Genomic DNA, 23728 nt, shown 5'->3' with positions numbered 1-23728 from the left:
GACAATGTGTTTTTCACTTATTTTCTGCTGTTTCCCCGGCCTAAGTACATTTTTTATTTGTCCTTCACTAATACTAAAAGCTACACACCCGCGTGAGATCTATCCCATTATAAATTGAATACAATATTTTTTCAAGTATTTAAAAATATGGATAATTTTGAAGTTTCTGCTCAGCCCACTGAGATAATGGAAATCCATAAGCACTTGTAGCCAATTTGAACAAAAAGGCTTCAGAAGCCAAAGCGAGGATGATTTCTAGTCAGTTGAAAAGAAAAACGAAAAGACAAGATAGATATTTCAGGAATATATTTATTATATAAATTCAATTTTTTTGAAAAATTCTAATTTTAAGAAAAATTCAATTAATATGAAAACTAATTTTTGAAGTAAACTGTATCAGAACACATAAATATATCTTCAAATGTCTTTTTGTTGTTTCTTTTCTAAAGGCTGAAAATAAGCCTCGTTTTGGATTCTAAATTCTTTTAATTGTATTTTTTAACTTTTTTTCAAAGATCATGCATAGCCGGCGTGGTCATAGGATATATCTAGTTGAGCCAGAACTTATCAGAAAACATAAAAAGAGCTTTGACTGTATTCAAACCTATGAAAATTGATCCTTATGCTTACCAAATTCAAGATATTAAATAATATTTTTATTGAATATCTTTTTCTGAATAGCGCTTAACCTTTCATTTAAGCCGAGGGTTTTAAATGTAGAGTTTTCAATAAAAAGTTTGACTTTCTTTTGTTTTCGATGAGAGATTTCTTTACTTCACACTTACTTCTCTATACTATAAATTTAGTTATAAGCATATAAAAAATAAAACTTTTTTTCAAATAGCCTTTTATTACTTATTTTTTATAAGTAAAAACTAACTTTAAAACAACATATAACAAACAAAAATGTTTTGATAATCTTTAAAGATCACAAAAATATATAAAAAACTACAAATTAATAGGGAATAACTGACTAATCAAATGTAAATAATATAAATTATAGAAAGCGAAAAATCGCAGGTCTAAAAAAGAAGCTTTGAAAAAGAGCCCTAGGAAAGAATTTCAAGCAGAAAAATAGTTTAGTTGGACTCAAGTTGGTAGGTAGGTAGGTAGGTAGGTAAGTTTTATTTTATCCACAATACAAACATAAATAAAAAAAATGACAACACTAATAAATTAATGCAGCAAAAAGAAAGTCCTAAGGACTTGAGCTGCAATTTCATATTATGATTTACATCTTATAAATAAATATCTAAACATAACATCTCATGATTAACCACCTAGCCTGTCTTATATTTAAAAAATAACAACACATACACATGAACAAAATGCAACAAAATAATCATATTAAATATCATTTACCGGTACTCAGCCCCCACCCCACATCAAAAAACTGAAAAAAAAATACATCAAAAATCTTCTGCCCTTCAAAACCTATTACTTAAACAAAATATTTTCAATTTATTTTTAAACCCATATAAAGTGACAGACTCCCTGATGCCAGCCGGCAAACTATTCCAAACAGAAGGCCCCAGATTACGAACCACATATGATGATCGAACTGTTTTTTTTTGTTCATGGCTTAAAAGTTGTGAACTTCTTGTATCATAATTATGGTACTCCTGATTCATGGAAAAATAATCATGAAAATACTCAGGGCATATATGTTTCATGCTCTGGAACACAAAAGTTGATGCCTGGTAGTCACGAATCTGACCAACATTTAAAACATTACACCGGGAAAAGCTAGCAGTAGTTTTGGATTCAACTTGCTCTTTAATATCCGCAATCAATCGAATGCTTTTATTTTGCAAAATCTGGATCCTTTTGTAATTAGAGAAGAAATTGCTAGCCCAATGAACACAACCATAATCTATATAAGGATGAACAAGGGAAAAATAAATGATTTTTAAAATCTTGAACGGGAAAGTTTTTTACACGTCTCAAAATTCCTAGACCCCTAGCCATTTTAGCACCAATAACACTACAATACTTTTTCCAGCTAAAATTATTATCTAAATGAAACCCCAAATACCTAATTTCAAAAACTTGTTTAATGGGTAAATGTCCAAAAAAAAATGTTATTATTATCATTAATTAGCCTACCTGTTCTACTAAATATAATGTAATTTGTTTTAGATGCATTAACTGCTAGGGTACTACCTACTGTAAAACTGCGCAAACGTTCAAGTGCCAAATTAGCCTTATGTGCAACCTGCACCAAACAACTACCAATTACTGGTATCGCAGTGTCTTCCGCGAAAGAGGTCAGCGCTTCAACTCCAACATGTGAAGCCAACAAATTAACATAAATAAGATAAAGTAGAGGTCCCAGCATGGAACCTTGAGGCACTCCACATTTAACACCGAACTCTCTGCTTGATATATCTGATAAAGCAACTTTGATAGTCCGGCCATGCAAATACGACGAAAACAACTTTTCACAAGTACTACCTAATCCAATCCCACTTAGTCTACTAAGAAGAGTATTAAAACCAACAGTGTCAAAAGCCTTACGGTAATCTACAAAAATAGTTAAAGGAACTATATTTTTTTCAAATGCATTATCAACAAAACTTAAAAGATGGTGTACTGCATGACTAGTGGAATGTTTACTTCTGAAACCAAATTGTCCATTATACAAAATTTTCTTCGAATCCAAAAAATCATACAATCGTTTATAAATAACTTTTTCATAAGTTTTACTAAATAAAGTTAAAATGGAAATTGGTCGCCAATTACAGGGGTCTGAGGGGTCCCCATCTTTATGTAAAGGTATGATTTTAGATTGTTTCAGTTCTGACGGGAAATGTCCTTTAACAATTGAGAGATTAATTAAATGAACCAGTACCGGTTAAAGATACACCGCCACATAATTAAGAGCCTTTAGGTTCAATCCATCTGCAACAAAAGAATTTGATTTAAGGCTACAAACAATTTTTTCAACTTCTTCTACATTACATGGTACAAATTAAAACCCATTCTGCATGCCTGAAGGATTTGGGTTAATGTTGACGGCACAACCACCTCTAGACACTTCATTCTGTATAACACTACCAATTTTCGAAAAATAATCACCCATGTAATTTGCTATTTCCAATTTATTTATCATGAATAATTCTATTACTAGTTTTTAAATTGGTTATACACATATCTTTTTTTTCACATCCTATCACTTCACGGACAATTCCCCAAGTATCTTTTATATTACCTTCCTTAACCTTCAAACGGTTTAAATAATACTCATTCTTTGCATTTCTTTTTGAATTATTTACATAATTTCTCAACTCTTTAAACTCATTTAAAATCATTTCAGACGGATTATCAAGATATTGACAATATAACTTACTTCTTTGTCTTATTAAACTCAAAATTTCATCATTTATCCCCGGCTTTCTCGGTTTATCTTTCTTGCAATTAATTTTTGTTCAATGGGCAATTTTTCTCAAACACAGGGTAAAGAATAAATTCTTTACCCTGTTCTGAAAAAATATTAAAAGCTTTTGAAGCATCATCCTTTTCATTGTAAAGCACCTCCCAATCCAACGAACTAATTTCATTTTTAAATTTAGCCAGATTGACTTCTTTCTTGTCAAGCCAAAGAATCTTACTTTTTCTTTTAATTTTACAATGTGATAACTTCTGCAACAAACAAAGAAGCGGTAAGTGGTCCGAACCAGAATGGATTAATACATCACACATGCTATCTTCCACCATAACTTCACTGACGAAAACATTATCAATCAAAGTTGCAGAATCGTCTGTTAATCGGGATGGGATAGAATTTAATGGGAAAAGACCAAATGAAAGCATGGCATTAAGGAAATCCAAATTTTTGGCTTGAAGATCTAATAAATCAAAATTAAAATCACCTATGATTACAATTTTATCAAAATTTCGATTTATGTCAGATATCAAAATTTCGAATTCCTCTAGGAAAAAATCCGGAGTAGCACCAGGAGGTCTATACACCGATGAAATAAGAAGTGGATTATTATTACTTGTCACTATTTCAATAGCAAAAGTTTAAATCTTACCTTCAATCCATAAAGACAAATCTTCCCTTACTTTAAATTTTATATCATCCTTGATTATGAATGCTAAACCTCCCCTTCCCATCAATGACTGATTCTTGGAAATAAGTGTGTAACCTGGAAAATTAAATAACGAAGCAGGACACTGTTCACTAATAAATGATTCACAAATACCTATCACTTGCAGCTCACTGTCAAGTTTATTAATTATATCAACTACATCTTCATGTGAAGTAGTTAAATGATAATTCCAGTGGAGATTCTGGAATCCGGACAGAATAACGGGTGCACTCACATCATCTACTGCAACATATTTACTAAGCCTTGCAGGCTGTTTATCGGAAAATTCCGACCGGCTACCAACATCACTCGACAAAATATTATCCAACGAAAAGCGATTATTTTCTAACTGTAGTAATCGTGAAAACATTCATAAATAAATTATCATACTTCCTATTAAAGAACTATTACTACGAAAAAATGTAAATACTGAAGTACACATTTATAGCTACTAAAACGAAAAAAAAAAACTTTCTGACACAAATATACCAGATTTGGCCAGTTTGCTCTTAGCAGCAAATACCTTTCTAGCCACATCCTTAGACGAAAACTGGGCGAGTACCGGTGCAATCATATCAGGCCGCGTAGGATTCGCTGGAAGGGTAAATCTATACACTTTAGTTAGTTCCGAAACATTAACTTTTACGCCCATCTTGTCCGAGATAATATTATTAATACACGATCTTACATCAGCACCCGGAGCTTGTTTGACACCACTGAAAATAAGTGAATCCAGCCTATCTTCCTGCTCAATATCGTCAAGTCTACTTTCGATCTTTTTCACTCTCTCTTCGGGTATCATGAAGCTGTATTTTAGCGATTTTAGTTGCTTTTCGATAAAATCAAATTTTGGCGAGTATTCGACCATCAAAGAATCATATACGTCAGATATAATTGATTCAGCCGTGTGCGGGAGTTGATTTTTTATGCGATCAGAAATTTTACGTAAGATTTCATCCCTGAGATTCGCTTTTACAGCTTCCAATTCTTGTTGGGTCTGAGTTAGTCTCATGTTCAGGTCAGAAGATTGGTTGCCTATATTCGGCCTTGGATTTGACGGATTATTTTTCGAAAGATGTCCTGGTTGTTCAGTGCAGTTAGAAACAGTGCCCTTGCGCTTAGCACGATAATTTTCCAAGTATGGCTGGTAGATTTCTGGGTCATTGTCCATTTCATAGAAAGCAAGCTTGGCCTCGTTAGTAGTTTTTTGCAGTGCCTCTGTTCTCTTTAATTTGACGTCGTGGAGGCTTTGGGTAGAGACAGTTTGAAAATCATGCGACCCGTAGCAGAAAACGGTGAATTTTGCTGGACCTGAAGCTTGGTTGACTTAACAAATATTTTAACTGGCCACAAGGGATAACCATGAAACTTAGCAACCGCAACATCTCCGATTTTCCAAGACGACTTCGTAAACTACTAATTAGTAACTCTAATTAACATGAGACAAAGACTTACACACAAGGGGGGCTTTTTTACGACCCCCAGCTTCAAATAGTGCCAGATATTATCCAATTAGGTTTGCAGCAGGCTAATCCAAATCAATTTCATGCATCCGATATGACACGAACAAATCATAACACTGGTTAAACGAGTTTAGGTGTTTTCACTATGAATGGCAGATAACAACAAGTCTTCTCGATATTGTAGAAAGCAAAAACCAACTTAAGCGAATAGAATCAAGTCCTGTCAGGAATAAATACAGAGAGTATATTTATATTGCAAAACTGATCAAAGTTCGTAATCTACTGATTAAGGAAAAGTAAAAAAATAATATATGAAAATGGCAGCACCCTCTGCCATAACCAAAATAGAATATATTTATTTTATCCCCCATGCAGGGGTAAGTTATTGTGACTTAATAAAAAAAAGACATCCCTAATTTTTTCAGCTCCATGAGACTCTAATGGACGTTGTTATTGGTTGGGGTTTGACGCCTTCGACCAATGACGCGTTTGACTTTATGCATTGGCGCGTTCGACCAATAGGTCATATGCGTTTGTATCACTCGATTATTCTGTGCCTTCCGTCTTTACTAATAATTAAATAAAAAAAAACAAGTTTTTTCAACTGAAAGTTAGGGATGACATTAAAACTTAAAACGAACAGAAATTACTTCGTATATGAAAGGGGCTGCTTCCTCATCAACGCCCCGCTCTTTACGCTGAAGTTTGACTCTTTCTCTCAACTCTTCTTTTTAAAACAGTAAAAAACTTTAGCGTAAAGAACAGGGCGTTGATGAGGAAGCAGCCCCTTTCATATACGAAGTAATTTCTGTTCGCTTTAAGTTTTAATGTCGCTCCTTACTTTCAGTTGAAAAAACATGTTTTTTTTATTTAATTTCTGAACGTTTTTGAATCAATGCATATTTTGATTTTGGCTCTCCGCAGAGAAATAATTAAAACGAAATTTGCATTTTTTTTTTGGCTAAATGGCTTTCTCATAATTTTGACCGAATGATTTTGAGAAAAAAAGAGTGGGGGAGGAAGCCTAGTTGCCCTCCAATTTTTTGGTTAATAAAAAAGGCAACTAGAACTTTTAATTTTTTACGATTCTTTTTATTAGTAAAAGATATACGTAACTTATAAACTAGCTTACGTAAATAATTTTTTACTCTCATGTTTTTATTACACATGTGAGAGGGTTCACCCCCTAGTCAGTACCTCTCTCTTTACACTAAATCTTAAATTTTGGCCCAATTCATTAAGAATGACCCCTGAATCACAAAAGCCGTAGAATAAAGCCGTTCACATTACTAAAAATACTTTAGCGCTAAGAGCGAGGTATTAGGAGGAGGTGAGCCCCTCATATGGGTAATAATTTCTGTTCGTTTTAATTTTTAACGCTGCTCCTTACTTCCAGCTGAAAAAAAAACTGTTTCCTATTTATTTTTTCATTGTTTTTTTTTTTCAAAATAATGCTAGTAAATCCTGCGCTCCCTTCATGGAAACTTTCTTCCCCCAGAACAAATTCCTCGATGGAAAGTTCCCCCAGTATATCCCCCTCTTTTCAACCCCTCCCCCCAGCCAAAAAATCCTCCTGAAAACACCTGTACACTTCCCAATAACCATTACTATATGTAAGCACTGGTCAAAGTTTGTAACTTGTAGCCCCTCCCGCGGGGACTGTGGAGGAGTAAGTCGTCCCCAAAGAAATAGTTATAAGGTTTTTGACTACGCTGAATAAAATGGCTCAGAATTTTGATCCATTGACTTTGGAAAAATAATTAGCGTGGGAGGGGGCCTAGGTGCCCTCCAATTTTTTTGATCTCTTAAAAAGGGCACTAGAATTTTTCATTTCCATTAGAATGAGCCCTCTCGCAACATTCTAGGACAACTGGGTCGATACGATCACCCCTGGGAAAAAAAAAAACAAAAAAAACAAACAAACAAATAAACACGCATCCGTGATCTGCCTTCTGGCAAAAAATACAAAATTCCACATTTTTGTAGATAGGAGCTTGAAACTTCTATAGTAGGGTTCTCTGAGCCGCTGAATCTGATGGTGTAATTTTCGTTAAGATTCTATGACTTTTAGGGGGTGTTTTGCCCTATTTTCTAAAATAACACAAATTTTCTCAGGCTCGTAACTTTTGCAGCGTAAGACTAAACTTGATGGAACTTGCATATTCAAAATCAGCACTAAAATGCGATTCTTTTGATGAAGCCATTGTTCTCAAAATTCCATTTTTTAGAGTTTTGGTTTCTATTGAGCCGGGTCGCTCCTTACTACAGTTCGTTACCACGAACTGCTTGAAATACAACCAAGGTAAGTGAAAGTGTTATGTTGTCATCCCTTTTCCATTCTGTATAATAGATTCTTCTGTGAAATGTGGTGTTGGGCTAACCTTCCCAACTCATCGTTCTAAATGCTAAGTAATTGTAAAGATTACTGCTACCAGCAACTATTATTACTTTACAGTAAATAGCATTACTGAAACCATTAATAGCAAACACCACACGGAAAAAAACAACAGTAAACACCAGAAAAAAACCCTTAAATTATTGATAATGGACTTAATTTCCTTTTAGGGAAATTCTTGGAAACACCAAAGGATTCGGGAAAGGCGAGTAAATATATTTTATTAGAAAGTTTCTAATCTTTTGCATCTAATACAGAAAGTTGCTGGATTACGTTAACTTTTCTTTGCTTCTTATACCGTGCACATCTGTGGCAACTCGTTTCTTTCTTCCCCTGTTCCTATTTTCCTCTTTCTGTTTTTTTCTGCATTTTAATTTTTTTCCATTTTTAGTTTGATTATGTTGGCATGAATGACAAGCTTGGCTTTCCAGCGGTTACCTTTACAGATGACAATCAAGCCAGCGTGACTTTTGCGTCGAAGGATGCAATGAAAGCAATCACAAGCTTGCTTGGGTGTCACTTCAGCCAATATTCACTGGACCAGAAAATGTATAATTTAAGTTGCTATTGGAGGGATGGGGGGTATTCACCTTCAGAAGCTGCATGCGTTAAGAAAAATGAATCAAAATACTGCAACTATGTATTGCTATACAGCAATTAAAATATATAAACAACGCAATTATTATAATAAATAATACAATCTTACACCTTATAACCTGTTTCATACAGCCAGTTAAAAAAATTTAACAACATAAACTAAGGATAATAAAAGCAGTTAAAATATTAAAAAGAATAACTCTAAAATCAACTATTATATAGGTAGAAAAAAAACTTATAGGGAATGAACCAAACCAAAAATGTTAGTGCTTAGTCGTCTAGTCCAAAGATGGACGTAGGCAACGATTATTTCTGTGAGATTTTTCAATTGGAAAATTCAAAACCTAATGCTGTGCATTATAGATAAGGAATATCCAGTAAGGATGAAACACTTACACTTACTCCCAAGCCGCAGACGTGGGCTGGAAATTATAAAAAAGAAATACAAAACCTAAATACATCTCTTGATTACATCTCCTATTTACATTACATTGGAAACATTACTTCGCGTTACCTAGCAAAGCAATATGGCAAACTATAAAAACACAACAAAAATATAAATTATACTATAATAGAAGTTAAACCTTCAGCATATAACTTACGCCAAGCTACGTTGCAAACAATTGAAAATAGTTTCAAATTAAAGAAGCAACCTTCTTAAGGAATATTTTATTTTGAGTCAAAATAAACTAAAAATTATTAAAAACATACTTTCACAGGTATGATAGCTTTAATGGTGCTCTTTGTATGACCTGCTACTTACCTTAAATGTGTTCAAGCGCATCTTGCAAAATTACGACAAAATTTATCTGGCATAATCGAAAAGGATTTAGTTTTTTACCCTACGCAGGATGAAATTATCATGGCTGACTTTATCCACCTCTGTAGGCTGCCTAGCTCAATGATACCATTATGGAAGTAGGCAACGATGATTTCCATGAGATTCTTTCCTTTTAAATATCCAAAACCAACAAACAAACTAAAATATCCAAAACCAACAAACAAACTAAAATATCCAAAACTAAACAAAATACTGTGCATAATAGAGAAGGATTTTCAACTGAGAATGAAAGATTTGACCTTCAGTCATTTGCTGATATAATAGACTATAATAAAATATACAAAACCTATATACAACCAATATTGACATTTTTTTCTCCTTTCAACTTTAAATTGGAAATATTACGTAGTGTCACCAAGTAAAACAAAACAGTTGACTATAAAGCAAAAAACAAATCATTATATTCATTAATCCTTAATTTTGATCCAAATCAAAACCTTTTGCAAAAAAACACAATGAATTCAGAAGACTATTTGTTATTTTATCTAACCGTTGTTCTTTACACCAGCATAATCATGATGTTAAACAATAATGTTGGAATCTATTAAAAACAGTTTCATTTCACAGTAAAGAAACGATTTAATTTAGGTACGTTTTAGCTAGGGTCAAAATAAACCCTTACTTATGATTTTGATTCATTGAGACCCTTACTCAATGAATCAGAATCGACCTTGTTTCGAATCTGTCACAATTATGACAGGCAGATCAATAGCGGAGCTAATTAAAGAGGGAGTTTAACTATGTTTTAACCATTTTTTCAATCAGGTCTCATTGAATCGAAGGATTCAACATAGAAACATCCAAGAGTCCATTGAACTGGAAATTGGAAGTTGTGGAGCTTTGTTAAAAGTAAAGCAAAATTGGAGGATAACCAGCACTATTTCCTGATCGACAATGATTAAAAAAAAAAAATGTTCAAGCATAATTAGGCTAAAAGGTTCAATAACAACAACTTTAGAGACGACACCCCTCACGGCCTCAAAAAAAGGGTTGTTAAACGTTTATTCCCCTCTACCCGAAATCAAATACGAGTTGAAAGGATAATTTGGGAATAGTTTCACAATTGGTTTTATCTCTTTGTCATATATTTCTATAGCTTTTACAGCTATTCGGATTTTGCAGCTTAAAATATTTCTAATTATCCCCCAAGTCCAAATTGGACAGCGAATATTTCGTTTTAAATTAAGATATTAAAATCACATCATCAAATTCAGCGTATCAAAGAACCCTAATATAGAAGTTTCAAGCTCATATCTACAAAAATGTGGAATTTTGAATTTTTTTTCCAGAGGGCAGATCACGGATGCGTGTTTATTTGTTTGTTTGTTGTTGTTTTTTTTTCCCAGAGGTGATCGTATCGACCCAGTGGTCCTAGAATCTTGCGAGAGGGCTCATTCTAACGGAAATGAAAAGTTCTAGTGTCCTTTTTCAGTGACCAAAAAAATTGGATGACACCTAGGCCCCCTTCCACGCTAATTATTTTTCCAAAGTCAACAGATCAAAATTCTGGGATAGCCATTTTATTCAACGTAGACGAAAAACCTTATAACTGTGTCTTTGGGGACGACTTACTCCCCCACTGTCCCAGTGGGAGGGGCTACAAGTTACAAACCTTGACCAGTGCTTACTGGACGTATTTGGAAGTGTACAGACGTTTTCAGGGGGATTTTTTGGTTGAGGGAGGGGGGGGGGGGTGAAAAGAGGAGGATAAGTTAGGTGAAGTTTCCTTGGAGGAATTTATCATGGGAGAAGAAAATTTCCATGAAGGATTTTGCACAGGATTTTCTAGCATTATTAAAAAAAAATGAAAAAATTAATATGAAAAAAGTTTTTTCAACTGAAAGTAAGGAGCGGAATTAAAACCACTTAAAACGAACAGAAATTATTATGCATATGATGGACTCACCTCCTAATACCTCGCTCTTTACGCTAAAGTATTTTTAGTAATTTCAATTATTTATTCTACGGCTCTTGTGATTCGGGGGTCATTCTTAAGAAATTGGGACAAAATTTAAGCTTTAGTGTAAAGAGCAAGGCACTGAAGAGGGGGGGAACCCCTTCATATACGTAATAAAAACATGAGAATACAGAAGTTTGTTACGTAAACTAATTTATAAGTTACGTATATCTTTTACTAATAAAAACATTCGTAAAATATTAAAAGTTCTAGTTGCCTTTCTAAGTAACCAAAAAACCGGAGGGCGACTAGGCCTCCTCCCCCGCTCCTTTTTTCTCAAAATCGTTCGATCAAAACTATGAGAAAGCTATTTAGCACAAAAATAAATAAATATGCAAATTTCGTTTTAATTATTCATCTGCGGAGAGCCAAAATCAAAAAATGCATTGATTCAAAACGAGCTAAGAGAGCTAAGAGCTCATATGACACTTGTGACGAGGTCAAAAGAGCCAAGAGCTCATCATGAGCTCTAGCAACATTCTAAGAATCAATAGATTGATTTAAAAGGAAAATCAGAGGCTTATTGCCGGTCGGGAATTAAAATGAGAGCTCTGAGGCACAGGGTCTTTGTAAATATTAAAATTCCTTAAGATCCGATTACCCACTCGTAAGTTAAAAATACCTCTTTTTTCTAATTTTTCCTCTCCCTTCAGACCCCCAGATGGTCAAATCAGGGAAAACGACTTTATAAACTCAATTTATGGAGGTCCCTGACACGCCTACAAATTTTCATCGTCCTAGCACGTCCAGAAGCACCGAACTCGCCTAGCCACTGGACCCCCCTGGCTGCCCCAAAGAGAGCGGGTCTAGCCCAGTTACGTCAATCACGTATCTAGGACTTTTGCTTATTCTTCCTATCAAATTTCATCCCGATCTCTCCACTCAAAGCGTTTTCCAAGATTTCTGTTTTCCCTCTCCAACCTCCTAAATCCCCAGAACCGTTTCGAATTGCAAATGGAGCATCTAAGACATAAGATCTTTCTATAAATCAAGTTTCATTAAGATCTGATTACCCATTCGTAAGATAAAAATACCTCAATTTTCATGTTTTCGAAAATTTCCAGTTTTCACCTCCAACTCCCCCCAATGTCAACGGGTCTGGTCGGGAATTAAAATAAGAGCTCTGAAGCATAACTTCCTTCTAAATATCAAATTTCATAAAGATCAGATCACCCATTCGTAAGTTACAAATACCTCTTTTTTATTTTTCCGAATTACCTTCCCCCCCCAACTCCTCCAAAGAGAGCGGATCAGTTCCAGTTATGTCAGTCACGTATCTTGGAATTTGCGATCGCTATATGTCACTTGTTAAATACCTAGTGCCATTTAAACTATACTGAAAACAGCAGATACTTTACATATTTTATACCTTAAACCTCAACCACACAACACACCTAAAAATTTACTATTTTCTTCTCAACTGTATAAAATACTTGATTGACATTCAAGCATTTGAGAGAATTCCTTCTAACAAGTACCACGTTAGAAGGATTTCTCCCCTGTACGTAATTTTTATGCTCGTTAGTATGGACTGCTTAATAAAAGCATCTTTTCCACACATTATATTTAAACGGTTTTCACCTCTGTGTTTTGTCTTGTTTTCAATCAAATTACCGTATTCATTAAAACATTTGTTACGTTTATCACATTTAAACAGTTTTTAACCTTGTATGTAGTTTTTTATGCATGTCCAAATTCTGATGTTTAGAAAAGCATTTCTTACACACATCACATTTAAACGGTTTTTCACCTTTATGCAATCTTTGGTGCACATTCAAATGGCCTGATTGAGAAAAGCCTTTGTTACATACGTCACATTTAAACGGTTTTTCACCTGTATGCACTCGTTGGTGCCCAATCAAACTGTTAGATCGAGAAAAGGTTTTGTGACACACGTCACATCTAAATGGTTTTTCGCCTGTGTGTGTTCTCTGGTGCACATTCAAATGGCTTGATTGAGAAAAGCCTTTGTTGCATGAGTTACATTTAAACGGTTTTTCACCTGTATGCAATCTTTTGTGTGTGTTCAAATAACTTGATTCAGAAAAGCCTTTGTTACATACGTCACATTTAAACGGTTTTTCACCTGTATGCACTCTGTGGTGCTTAATCAAATCGCCTGAATTAGAAAAACCTTTGTTACATACGTCACATTTAAACGGTTTTTCACCTGTGTGTGTTCTCTGGTGTGTAATTAAATTGCTGTTTAAAGAAAAAGATTTGTTACATACGTCACATTTAAACCGTTTTTCACCTGTATGCACTCTGCGGTGCTTAATCAAATCGCCTGAATCAGAAAAACCTTTGTTACATACGTCACATTTAAACGGTTTTTCACCTGTGTGTGTTCTCTGGTGTGTAATTAAATTGCCGTTTACAGAAAAACATTTGTTACATACGTCACATTTAAACGGTTTTTCACCTGTATGCAATCTTTGGTGCACATTCAAATGGCTTGAATGAGAAAAGCCTTTGTTACATACGTCACATTTAAACGGTTTTTCACCTGTGTGTGTTCTTTGGTGTGTAATCAAATTGCTTGAATAAGAAAAGCCTTTGTTACATACGTCACATTTAAATGGCTTTTCACCTGTATGCACTCGCTGGTGCCCAATCAAACTGCTTGAATGAGAAAAGCCTTTGTTACATACGTCACATTTGAATGGCTTTTCACCTGTATGCACTCTCTGGTGCCAAATCAAACTGTTTGATTGAGAAAAGGTTTTGTTACACACGTCACACTTAAACGGTTTTTCATTTTTATGCAATCTATGGTGAATATTCAAACTGCTTGAATGAAAAAAGCGTTTCTTGCCTACATAACACTTATTTAGTATTTTCCCCGTGGTTGTTCTTGGACATCTTTCTAATTTTCCGCGGTTTTTAAAGTGCAAGTGACTATTAGAAATTATTTCCCGATTTTCTAAACTTTTCGCTTCTGATTCTGATTCATGTGAATTTTAGCAACCGTTAGTGGACAGATTCTGTGAAACCACTAGCAATGCATTTTCCTGCAGGTCTAGTTCAGACAGGTTTGGTGAAAAGTGACCTTTTATTATTAGATGTTGTTTTATATCATCAATGCATTCACACAAACAAATGGGGCATCGTCTTGTTTCTCCCATTTGGTGTTCCATAAAATGTGGAACAAACTCTCTATAATCACGAGCTACTGCAGGGCAGACATCGCACTCAATTGGTGAAAGTTTTTCACAGCCAGTGTCAAAATGAAGATTCAGCATCAAAAATGATTTCTCTGTTTTCCCACAGGAGTCACAACGCCAGATCCCAGCAGTTAATTCTTCTATAGTCTTCTCTCTCAGCCTTTTCACGACAATGATTAGTTTTGGGCCTAAGATTTCTGGTTGAATTATACCATCAGAAGTGCTCAAAGTAGAACTCATTATCTCTAAAGTAAAAAAAAAACAACAAAAATTAAAGCTAGCATAACAATTATAAAAAAAAGTGAGCGTTTCAAAAGTAATACATGATTAGGATGTAAATTGTCTCCCCGGTATTTTCATGTTTTTAAGCTATCTTAGCACAGATCAAACTTAATTAAAAATTAAAGAAGAAGGGAAAGAAATACTTCAAATTATCAGTTCGTTGAATTAGAATATTAAAAAAACTCACTACAGAGTAGCACCGAAACAGATAGTATGTAGATAATACTTTTATTATATTTAGCAAGTTACTACTGACATCATGATCCTGAAAAGGTTAAAATGAAACTAAAAAATCAACAAATATCTCATTTTTAAAAAAATGTAAAATACCACTAAAAGGTTAAAAAATATATAATGAGAATTAACTAATATTTGAATTCGACTGAGATTTATATCCCCTCTTAAATGTATAATATTATATTAAAATTACATTCGGTAATGAAATTTTGTATTTGTTTAATCAGCATTTTCAGAATCACTTCCAGTTTTAATGCACAGTCCCACTTGCCCCATCACCCCAAAAACTTGTATATATTTCTAGGCTATAAATAAGTAGTAGGCTGCTTTTGTTGGTTTTATGAAATTTGGCAATTCTTATTTTTATTCAACAGCTGTTTATAAGATGCTGTTCAGAAATTTCGTCGAAAGAGCCTTATAAGAGTCTAGAGTACATAGTGGCATTATTTTATTTTTTTTTATTCCGAGGAATACTGTCTTCTAGACTGGTCCTTTCTACCTGAAATCTACCTGAAAAATCAGGATAGTAGACAGGGAATATTTCCACTACTTTAAAGAAAGATTATATTGCAAAGCTTATATTGCAAGATTGTAAATCGATTAACTTAATTTTAAAAAAGTAACTGAAAGAAATAATCCGAATTAGAAGTCTGAGACAATTTAGAGAGTCAAAACATTCAAGGAGAAAAAGTGGCAGTCACCAGTTAGACAGAATATTATTTTTCAAGGAGGGGCTTGCAAATTGTTTTGGTCTGTTTGCCATTTTGGATTCCTGGTTTGCAATATTAGGCTAAGACGAATTCAATCTCACCATTTTGTTTTGTTTCTAATACCTTTGATGGTAAGATAAATATGCCTCTGGTTGGTAAAACATTTATTATGAATATATCGCTTTAGTTTTAAACCACTTTGAAAATTAATTATGTACTTTTGTTTGAATATAGTGATTTAACCAAATTAAAACTCTATTGCGAAACTTTCTGGGGGGCATATCATAACGCCCCATTTCTGATTGCTTCAAAATTTATAATTATCTTCTCAAAATCAAAATAATAAATATATTTAAATCTTAATGTAGAACAAGAGCTAATAGCTCGTATGGCACTTGTGACGAGGCAAGAAGAGCTGAGAGCCAAGAGATCATATGGTATAAGTTCTAACAAAATTCTATGAATCAATAGATGGATTTAAAAGGAAAATAAGAGGCTTAATAATAATATTAATAATAATAATTTGTTTCTTACCCACAACAACACTATAAAAGTATTAAAATGTGAAGTACAAACAATTAAATACACACACAAAAAGCAAAACATACAAAAAATGAAAAGTAATGACAATAGAAATTTTTTACGTTAATACAAAAAGTTAAATAAACACACAAAATAACGAACTATGAAAAAAAAAATGAACATTCGATACACACAAAAAATGAAATTAAAAAAAAAACACAAAGAGAAAAACAAATACACACACAAAGTCAACGAAAAAAACGGATAAGACGGTGGTGAGGGGATAGGCGCGCAGAAGCTGTACTGGAGAGTTGTCTGTGAAGAATCTCCAACTTTAAAGTTATGTCAAGAACTGAGAATTTTTTAACAAGAGTCCGGTTTTTTGTCGAAGGTGGAAGAAACAGAAGAAATCTGCAAAATTTGAAATAATTTATCCGAATTCTTTTTAAATTACCATTATTAAGAAGGGGGAAAAGACCTGAAGCATAAAGGACAGAATGATCACAGAAAGTAGAATAAAGTTTAGCCAGCGCACGTCTATTATACTCCCTCATAATCTAGAGAAGACAGAATCTTATGCGCATGCTGACAACCCACCCCACTCCGAAACCAAATTGGTTCTCATCCTCAATAATATTTTTAGTCGAAAATGGTAGAAGGATACACTCAAAAACCTTACTAATATTACAAGATACAGTAATAGGTCAATAGCAAGAACAATCAATCGGTGACTTTCCCCTTTTTAAAATTGACGAAACAGTTCCACACAGAAAACTCTCAGGTACGTATGAAGTACATAGACACATTTGAAAAAGAAGCTGAAAGTGAGATATAAGGGGGGTGCATTCAATCGGCATATGCATTTTAGAAATACCATCCTTATCTATTGAATCAGATTTTAAAACTTTTAACAGCATTAACTACGGATGAAAAAGATATGGGCACTATATGGCGTTGCGAAAACGTTGTACTAAAGGGGGGTAAGAAGGCGAGTATATACAGAATACACTGAATAATTAATCACTGAAAAAAAAAATCAAAGAATAATGTGTATACCAAGCTGAAGTCGGAAGGAAATTACTTGTCATAGGTTCATCATTTATCTTGTCAGAATTGATCACTTTTCGCCAATCCTCCCTCCTTACAGGGAAATCCATACCGCGGTAACGTGCCGAACTCAGATAACGTTTATAATTGGTTTTAGTTTTACGTTTGATATCAGCAACACACCCAAAACTTGGCCGACCACACTCATTCCATATCTGGAGCCATAATTTTGCTTTATTTTTTATCGACTTTAAACAAGGGTCCATTGACCAGATAGGTTTTTGTGTTCTTTTACGAATACGTTGCCGAGGTATGGCAGCTTCTTCTGCCCTTTTCATACACATCACAAGTTGGTTATAATAACAGTCAATATCGGCTTTATCATTCGTAGGTACCTGGCTTTGAAGAAGATGACATGGAACACCTATGGTAGAAAGAAGGGTTGTCAAGGTAGAGATGTAGTACGGTATATTGGCTTTGCTCCAATTACTTTTTTCAAACCACTTCGATATTTCTCGCGAGCAATTGGTTTCCGATAGATCAATATCCATTGTAAATGTCGCTGAAATTGGCATGTGGTCAGTATCTTGCTCGTTAACATGAACAGAAGCAGAAGAAGAGATAATACCAGGCGAGCAAATAATATGGTCAATATCACCTGTGCTTCCAGAATGATGAACATATGAAAAATTGTGGGATTTGGGCACAACGCGGTATGAAGGAAGACACTCAAAAGGCAGCTCACTTCTTACAGAAGATCGATTAATATCAGTATTTAGGTCCCCAATTATTATATACTGTAGAAAGTTTAACAGTACCTGATTCACAAGATTCTTAAGCAGACCACAGGCCTTTCCGAATTTAGTTAAGGATCTGATCGAGTATCCTTCATACGGGAGATAAGAGTTTATAAATACAATACTGCCGACACGCACAGCAAAAAAAAAATCGTTGGAGTAGAAGAGTACTGGGGAGGGTAGATGAATGTCCCGTTTAAAGACACAGGCTAGTCCACCGCAAGGGCGACCGCCAGTAGCTTTTGCTGGACTCAGGAATGCAGTATGATGCTGACTTTGACGCAAAAAATTCAAACTTGAAGCAGTGAGAAGATGCTCCTGGAAACATACCAAATCGTAGGAACCATACAACTCATCAATAACAAAATCCTTATCTTTGGTGCCATTTATATTGAAAGAAATAACTGAGATTGATGCACTCATGGTTGAAAGGTGGATTTGCACTTTATTCGATTCTTAATAATGGGGCAGGAAAAGCTATAGGAAGGGTGTTTTTGGCCGCAATTTGCGCAAATTGGGATCAGCAATGCACAGCTCATCTTTTGTTGATATGTGTGGCCCTCCACAACGAGCACATTTCGGGAGAACGCTGGGACAGGAGTACTGTAGATGGTCTAGTGATCGGCATTTAAAACAGCATTTGGGTAGGTCCTTAGACTCGTAAACAGGAAAAATTTCATAGCCCACTCTGAGGCCATGCTTGAAAAAACGTAGATTGCGCAAAAGAATCCAAAAACTCGATTTTCAGACACTTAGATAGGCCCAATCTCTTAGCATCTATGATACCGTGTTGGCTTCCGAGTACCGTAATGTCAACGTCGGTCGGAATATTTCGTGATATACCAAAAAACCGCTTGGAAACCTCTTTTGTTGTAGTACCGGAGATTATGTCCTGGATTGACGAGCAGAAGTCCTCCGTAGCAGACTGGACCATATTAATATACCACTTGTCATTGATGGGCTTTATGCTACGTACTAATTCATGTCCAGTAATTCAGTCTATAGCAGCTTTTCGCTTAAGAGGGTCAGATAAGGCGTCCGGCACCTTTGAGACGATAACTGTTGCATGCGAATCTAGCACTGAAGCCGGCTTGGGTAATTGGGGGAAGCTCAATTCATATTTGTCAAGTTTTAAAGACATTCCCAAAACAACTTGATGGAGCTCATTAAATTTTGAGAATAAAGAGGTGTAGGCAGTGGCAGGGAGGCAGGGTACTTCCGTAGGGCACTTTATGACGAATGTCGGAACATCAGTGTCTCGTCAAGAGATTTTAATAAAATAATTATGTGGCTGAAATGGCTAACCAATGCATTATTTCCCTTCCGAATAGGGCAATCTTCATGACCCGGAAAAAGCTGCCACAATAACGTCTTTGCCACCTTGACCGAATTAGAGTCAAAAAACTCCACTCCATGCCTTTTAATCACGTCATCCTCTGCTCCAATTAGCAAATTGCTCGGTACAAAATTCAATACCGGCGAATAAACAAGGACAGGATTATCGTCACTGGTAACAGGCATCACGCTGGTTCAATTAGTTCAATAATAATAGCTCAATAAATATTTTTTTCTACAATTCATGCACAAAAAGTTCTTTTGATAATCCTCTTATGTAGGTCAAGGTTACACGTCACTTTATCCTTAACCAGTTATTGCGAAACCTTGAATTATAATGACCTAATTTTCATTCGATGAAAAATTATAGCCGAGTGTCGAAATAGTTCATAATTCTTAAGCTAAAAAGGGCTTACTGAATTAATAAATTCATAAAATATCCAATTTAATCCAGGTGTGTTCACTTTGAACTCAGATTCAATACTGATGCCGGTCAGGATTTAAAATAAGGTGTCCTTCTAAACGATGTCCTTCTAAATATCAAAATTCATTAAGATCTGATCACCCACTCGTAAGTTATCAATACCTAATATTTTCTAATTTTTCCTCTCCCTTTAGCCCCCCAGATGGTCGAATCTGGGAAAACAACTTTATCAAGTCAATTTGTGCAGCTCCCTGACACGCCTACCAATTTTCATCGTCCTAGCACGTCCAGACGCGCCAAATCACTGAACCCCTCCCCCAACTCCTCCAAACAGAGCAAATCCAGTACGGTTCTGTCAATAACATATCAAGGACATATGCTTATTCTATCCACCAAGCTTCATCCCGATTGCTCCACTCCAAGTGTTTTCCAAGGTTTCCCCCACCAACTCCCACCAATGTCAAAAGATCTGGTCAGGATTTGAAATAAGAGCTCTGAGACATGAATTCCTTCTAAATATCAAATTTCATTCAGATCCGATCACCTATTCGTAAGAAAAAAAAAATACCCCAATTTTCACGTTTTCCAAGAATTCCAGCTTCCCCCCCCCCAATGTCAAAGATTCTGGTTGGAATTTAAAATTAGAGCTTTAAAGCACAAGATCCCTCTAAATACCAAGTTTCATTAAGCTCTGGTCACCCTTCCGTAAGTTACAAATACCTCAATTTTCAAAACTACCCCCCCCCCAACTCAACCAAAGAGAGAATATCCGGTCTGGTTATGTCAGTCACGTATCTTAGACAGGTTTTTATTCTTCCCATCCAGTTTCATCCTGATCTCACGGCTTTAAGTATTTTCTAAGATTTCCGCCCCCCCCCCAATTACGCTAGAACCGTTTGAGATTTAAAATAAGAGACCTGATTTACGAGGTCCTTCTAAATATGAAGTTTCATGAAGATCCGATCACTTCTTCGTAAGTTAAAAATACGTCATTTTTTCTAATTTTTTCAAAATTACCCCCCCCCCTAATAGGGCAGATCCATGCCAATTATGTAAATCACGTACCTAAGACTTCTGCTTGTTTTTCCCACCAAGTTTCATCCCGATCCATCTAATCTAAACGTTTTCCATGATTTTAGGTTCCTCCACCCCAAAATCCCCCCAATGTGACCAGATCCGGTCGGAATTTGAAATAAGAGCTTTAAGACACTATATCCTTCTAAATATCAAATTTCATTAAGATCCGATCACCCTTTCGTAAGATAAAAATACCCCAATTTTCACGTTTTCCAAGAATTCTGGTTTCCCCCTCCAACTCCCCTCATTGTCACAGGATCTGGTCGGAATTTAAAATTAGAACTTTAAAGCACAAGATCCTCCTAAATATCAAATTTCATTAAGATCTGGTCACCCTTTCGTAAATAACAAATACCTCAATTTTCAAAATTACCCCCCCCCCCCCCAACTCCACCAAAGAGAGAAGATCCCGTCTGGTTATGTCAGTCACGTATCTTAGACAGGTTTTTACTCTTCCCATCCAGTTTCATCATGATCTCACCGCTTTAAGTATTTTCTAAGATTTCCGGTCCCCCTACTGCCCCCCCCCATTACACTGGATCCGGTTGAAATTTAAAATAAGAGATATGAGTTACAAGGTACTTCCAAATATGAAGTTTCATTAAAATCCGATCACTCCTTCGTAAGTTAAAATTACGTCATTTTTTCTATATTTTCAGAATTACCCCCCCCCCCAATAGAACAGATCCGTTCCAATTATGTAAATCACGTATCTAAGACTTCTGCTTATTTGTCCCACCAAGTTTCATACCTATCCCTCCAATCTAAGCGTTTTCCATGATTTTAGGTTCCCCCACCCCAAACTCCCCCCAATGTCACAAAATCCGATCGGGATTTAAAATAAGAGCTTTGAGACACGATATCCTTCTAAATATTAAATTTCATTGAGATCCGATCACCCGTTCGTAAGTTAAAAATACCTCATTTTTTCTAATTTTTCAGAATTAGCCCCCCCCCAACTACCCCAAAGAGAGCAGATCCGTTCCGGTTATGTCAATCATGTATCTAGGACTTGTGCTTATTTTTCCCACCAAGTTTCATCCCGTTCCCTCCACTCTAAGTGTTTTCCAAGTTTTAGGTTTCCCCCTCCCAACTCCCCCCAATGTCATAAGATCCGGTTGGGATTTTGAAATAAGAGCTCTGAGACACAATATTCTTCTAACTATCGAATTTTATTGAGATTTGATCACGCGTTCGTAAGTTAAAAATACCTCGTTTTTTCTAATTTTCCAGAATCCCCCCCAACTACACCAAAGAGAGCGGATCCGTTCCGGTTATATCAATCATGTATCTAGGACTTGTGCTTATTTTCCCCACAAAGTTTCATCTCGATCCCTCCACTCTAAGTGTTTTCCAAGTTTTAGGTTCCCCCTCCCAACTCCCCCCCCCCAATGTTACCAGATCCGGTCGGGATTTGAAATAAGAGCTTCAAGACACGATATCCTTCTGAATATTAAATTTCATTGAGATCCAATCACCCGTTCGTAAGTTAAAAATGCCTAATTTTTTCTAACTTTTAAGAATTAACCCCCCCCCCCCCAACTACCCCAAAGAGAGCAGAATCGTTCTGATTATGTCAATCATGTATCTAAGACTTGTGCTTATTTTTTCCACCTAGTTTCATCCCAATCCCTCCACTCTAAGTGTTTTCCAAGATTTTAGGTTTCCCCCTCCCATATCCCCCCCAATGTCACCAAATCCTGTCAGGATTTAAAATAACAGCTCTGAGACATGATATCCTTCCAAACATCAAATTTCATTAAGATCTGATCAACCGTTCGTAAGTTGAAAATACTTCAATGTTTCTATTTTTTCGAATTAAAGTCCTCCCCCCCGCCCCAGATGGTCAAATCGGAAAAACAACTATTTTTAATTTAATTTTGTCCGGTCCCTGATACGCCTGCCAAATTTCATCGTCCTAGCTTACCTGGAAGTGCCCAAAGTAGCAAAACCGGGACCGACAGACCGACAGAATTTGCGATTGCTATATGTCACTTGGTTAATACCAAGTGCAATAAAAAATATAAAAACTACAGTTCTATGCTAAGATCCCTAGCTTTTTAAAAATTAATATTTACCATTTTTAAATCTTGAAACTAGAGAGCAAATCCAGTTTAGCAAACACAAGGAGCGCTATTCTAACATTTTTATTAAGGAAGGGGGTATGAGGAGAGCCACTTCTGGATAGTCAATTGGCATGAACTATTCATCAGGGAAAAACAGAGGTGGTTCTGGCTATTTCAATTTGCTTTTATTCACAGTAAGTATTACGTTTTATTATATAGGTATTTATAGTAAGTAAGTAATTTACTGCCAACTGCAACCCCTACTTTGTCTCTGTAAAGATACAATTTTAAAACTACAAATTTTAGATTTTTATTTCAAACTACGAAATGATTATAAATTTTTGATTTTTTATTTCAAATTTGTGTCCCTCGAATTTTTACGCCCGGGTGAGTGCCATTAAACCCTTCGTCTCTAAAACCACCTGTGGGGAAAAGGATATTAGAAACCTTGTGAAAAATACAAACCTAAAGGTGTTTAAAAAAAAGGGTGAAAATTCCGATGGTTTTCCATTAGTCTAAGCGAAAATCATGTCTCTTTGTCAAAAGGGGCCATCACAAATATAAGCCAATGAGCTGAGGTTGGACCATTAATTAGATCACATCTGTAAATTAATTTGATTAAAGTTGAACTTCTTTCAATGTTAAGATTGTCTTCACTTTCATTTTCGTGTTACTATAAAAAGACGAAGATGATAATCAAATCTCTTTTCAATACCTTTT

General features: G+C 35.3%; 3 protein-coding genes across 3 annotated transcripts in view; all 3 read right to left on the bottom strand.

The window, feature by feature from the left end:
• Positions 1 to 4156, bottom strand: part of LOC136035208 (zinc finger protein ZFP2-like) — a 57473-nt gene extending 53317 nt beyond the window's left edge. The window contains exon 1 of the mRNA XM_065716815.1: positions 4038 to 4156. The gene's annotated coding sequence lies outside the window, so the exon portion shown is untranslated. The remainder of the gene's footprint in view (positions 1 to 4037) is intronic.
• LOC136035209 (zinc finger protein ZFP2-like) overlaps positions 1 to 23728 on the bottom strand; it is a 227318-nt gene that overhangs the window by 54958 nt on the left and 148632 nt on the right. The window lies entirely within an intron of this gene.
• LOC136035808 (zinc finger protein 227-like) lies at positions 7612 to 14307 on the bottom strand (the record flags this gene model as incomplete). The annotated part of the gene is made up of 1 exon (XM_065717780.1): positions 7612 to 14307. A coding segment is annotated over one exon (1311 nt), but the record flags the coding sequence as incomplete, so codon positions are not given.

Source organism: Artemia franciscana, chromosome 14, assembly GCF_032884065.1.
Source record: "Artemia franciscana chromosome 14, ASM3288406v1, whole genome shotgun sequence".
NCBI lineage: Eukaryota > Metazoa > Arthropoda > Branchiopoda > Anostraca > Artemiidae > Artemia > Artemia franciscana.
This window is presented reverse-complemented; position numbering and strand designations above follow the sequence as displayed.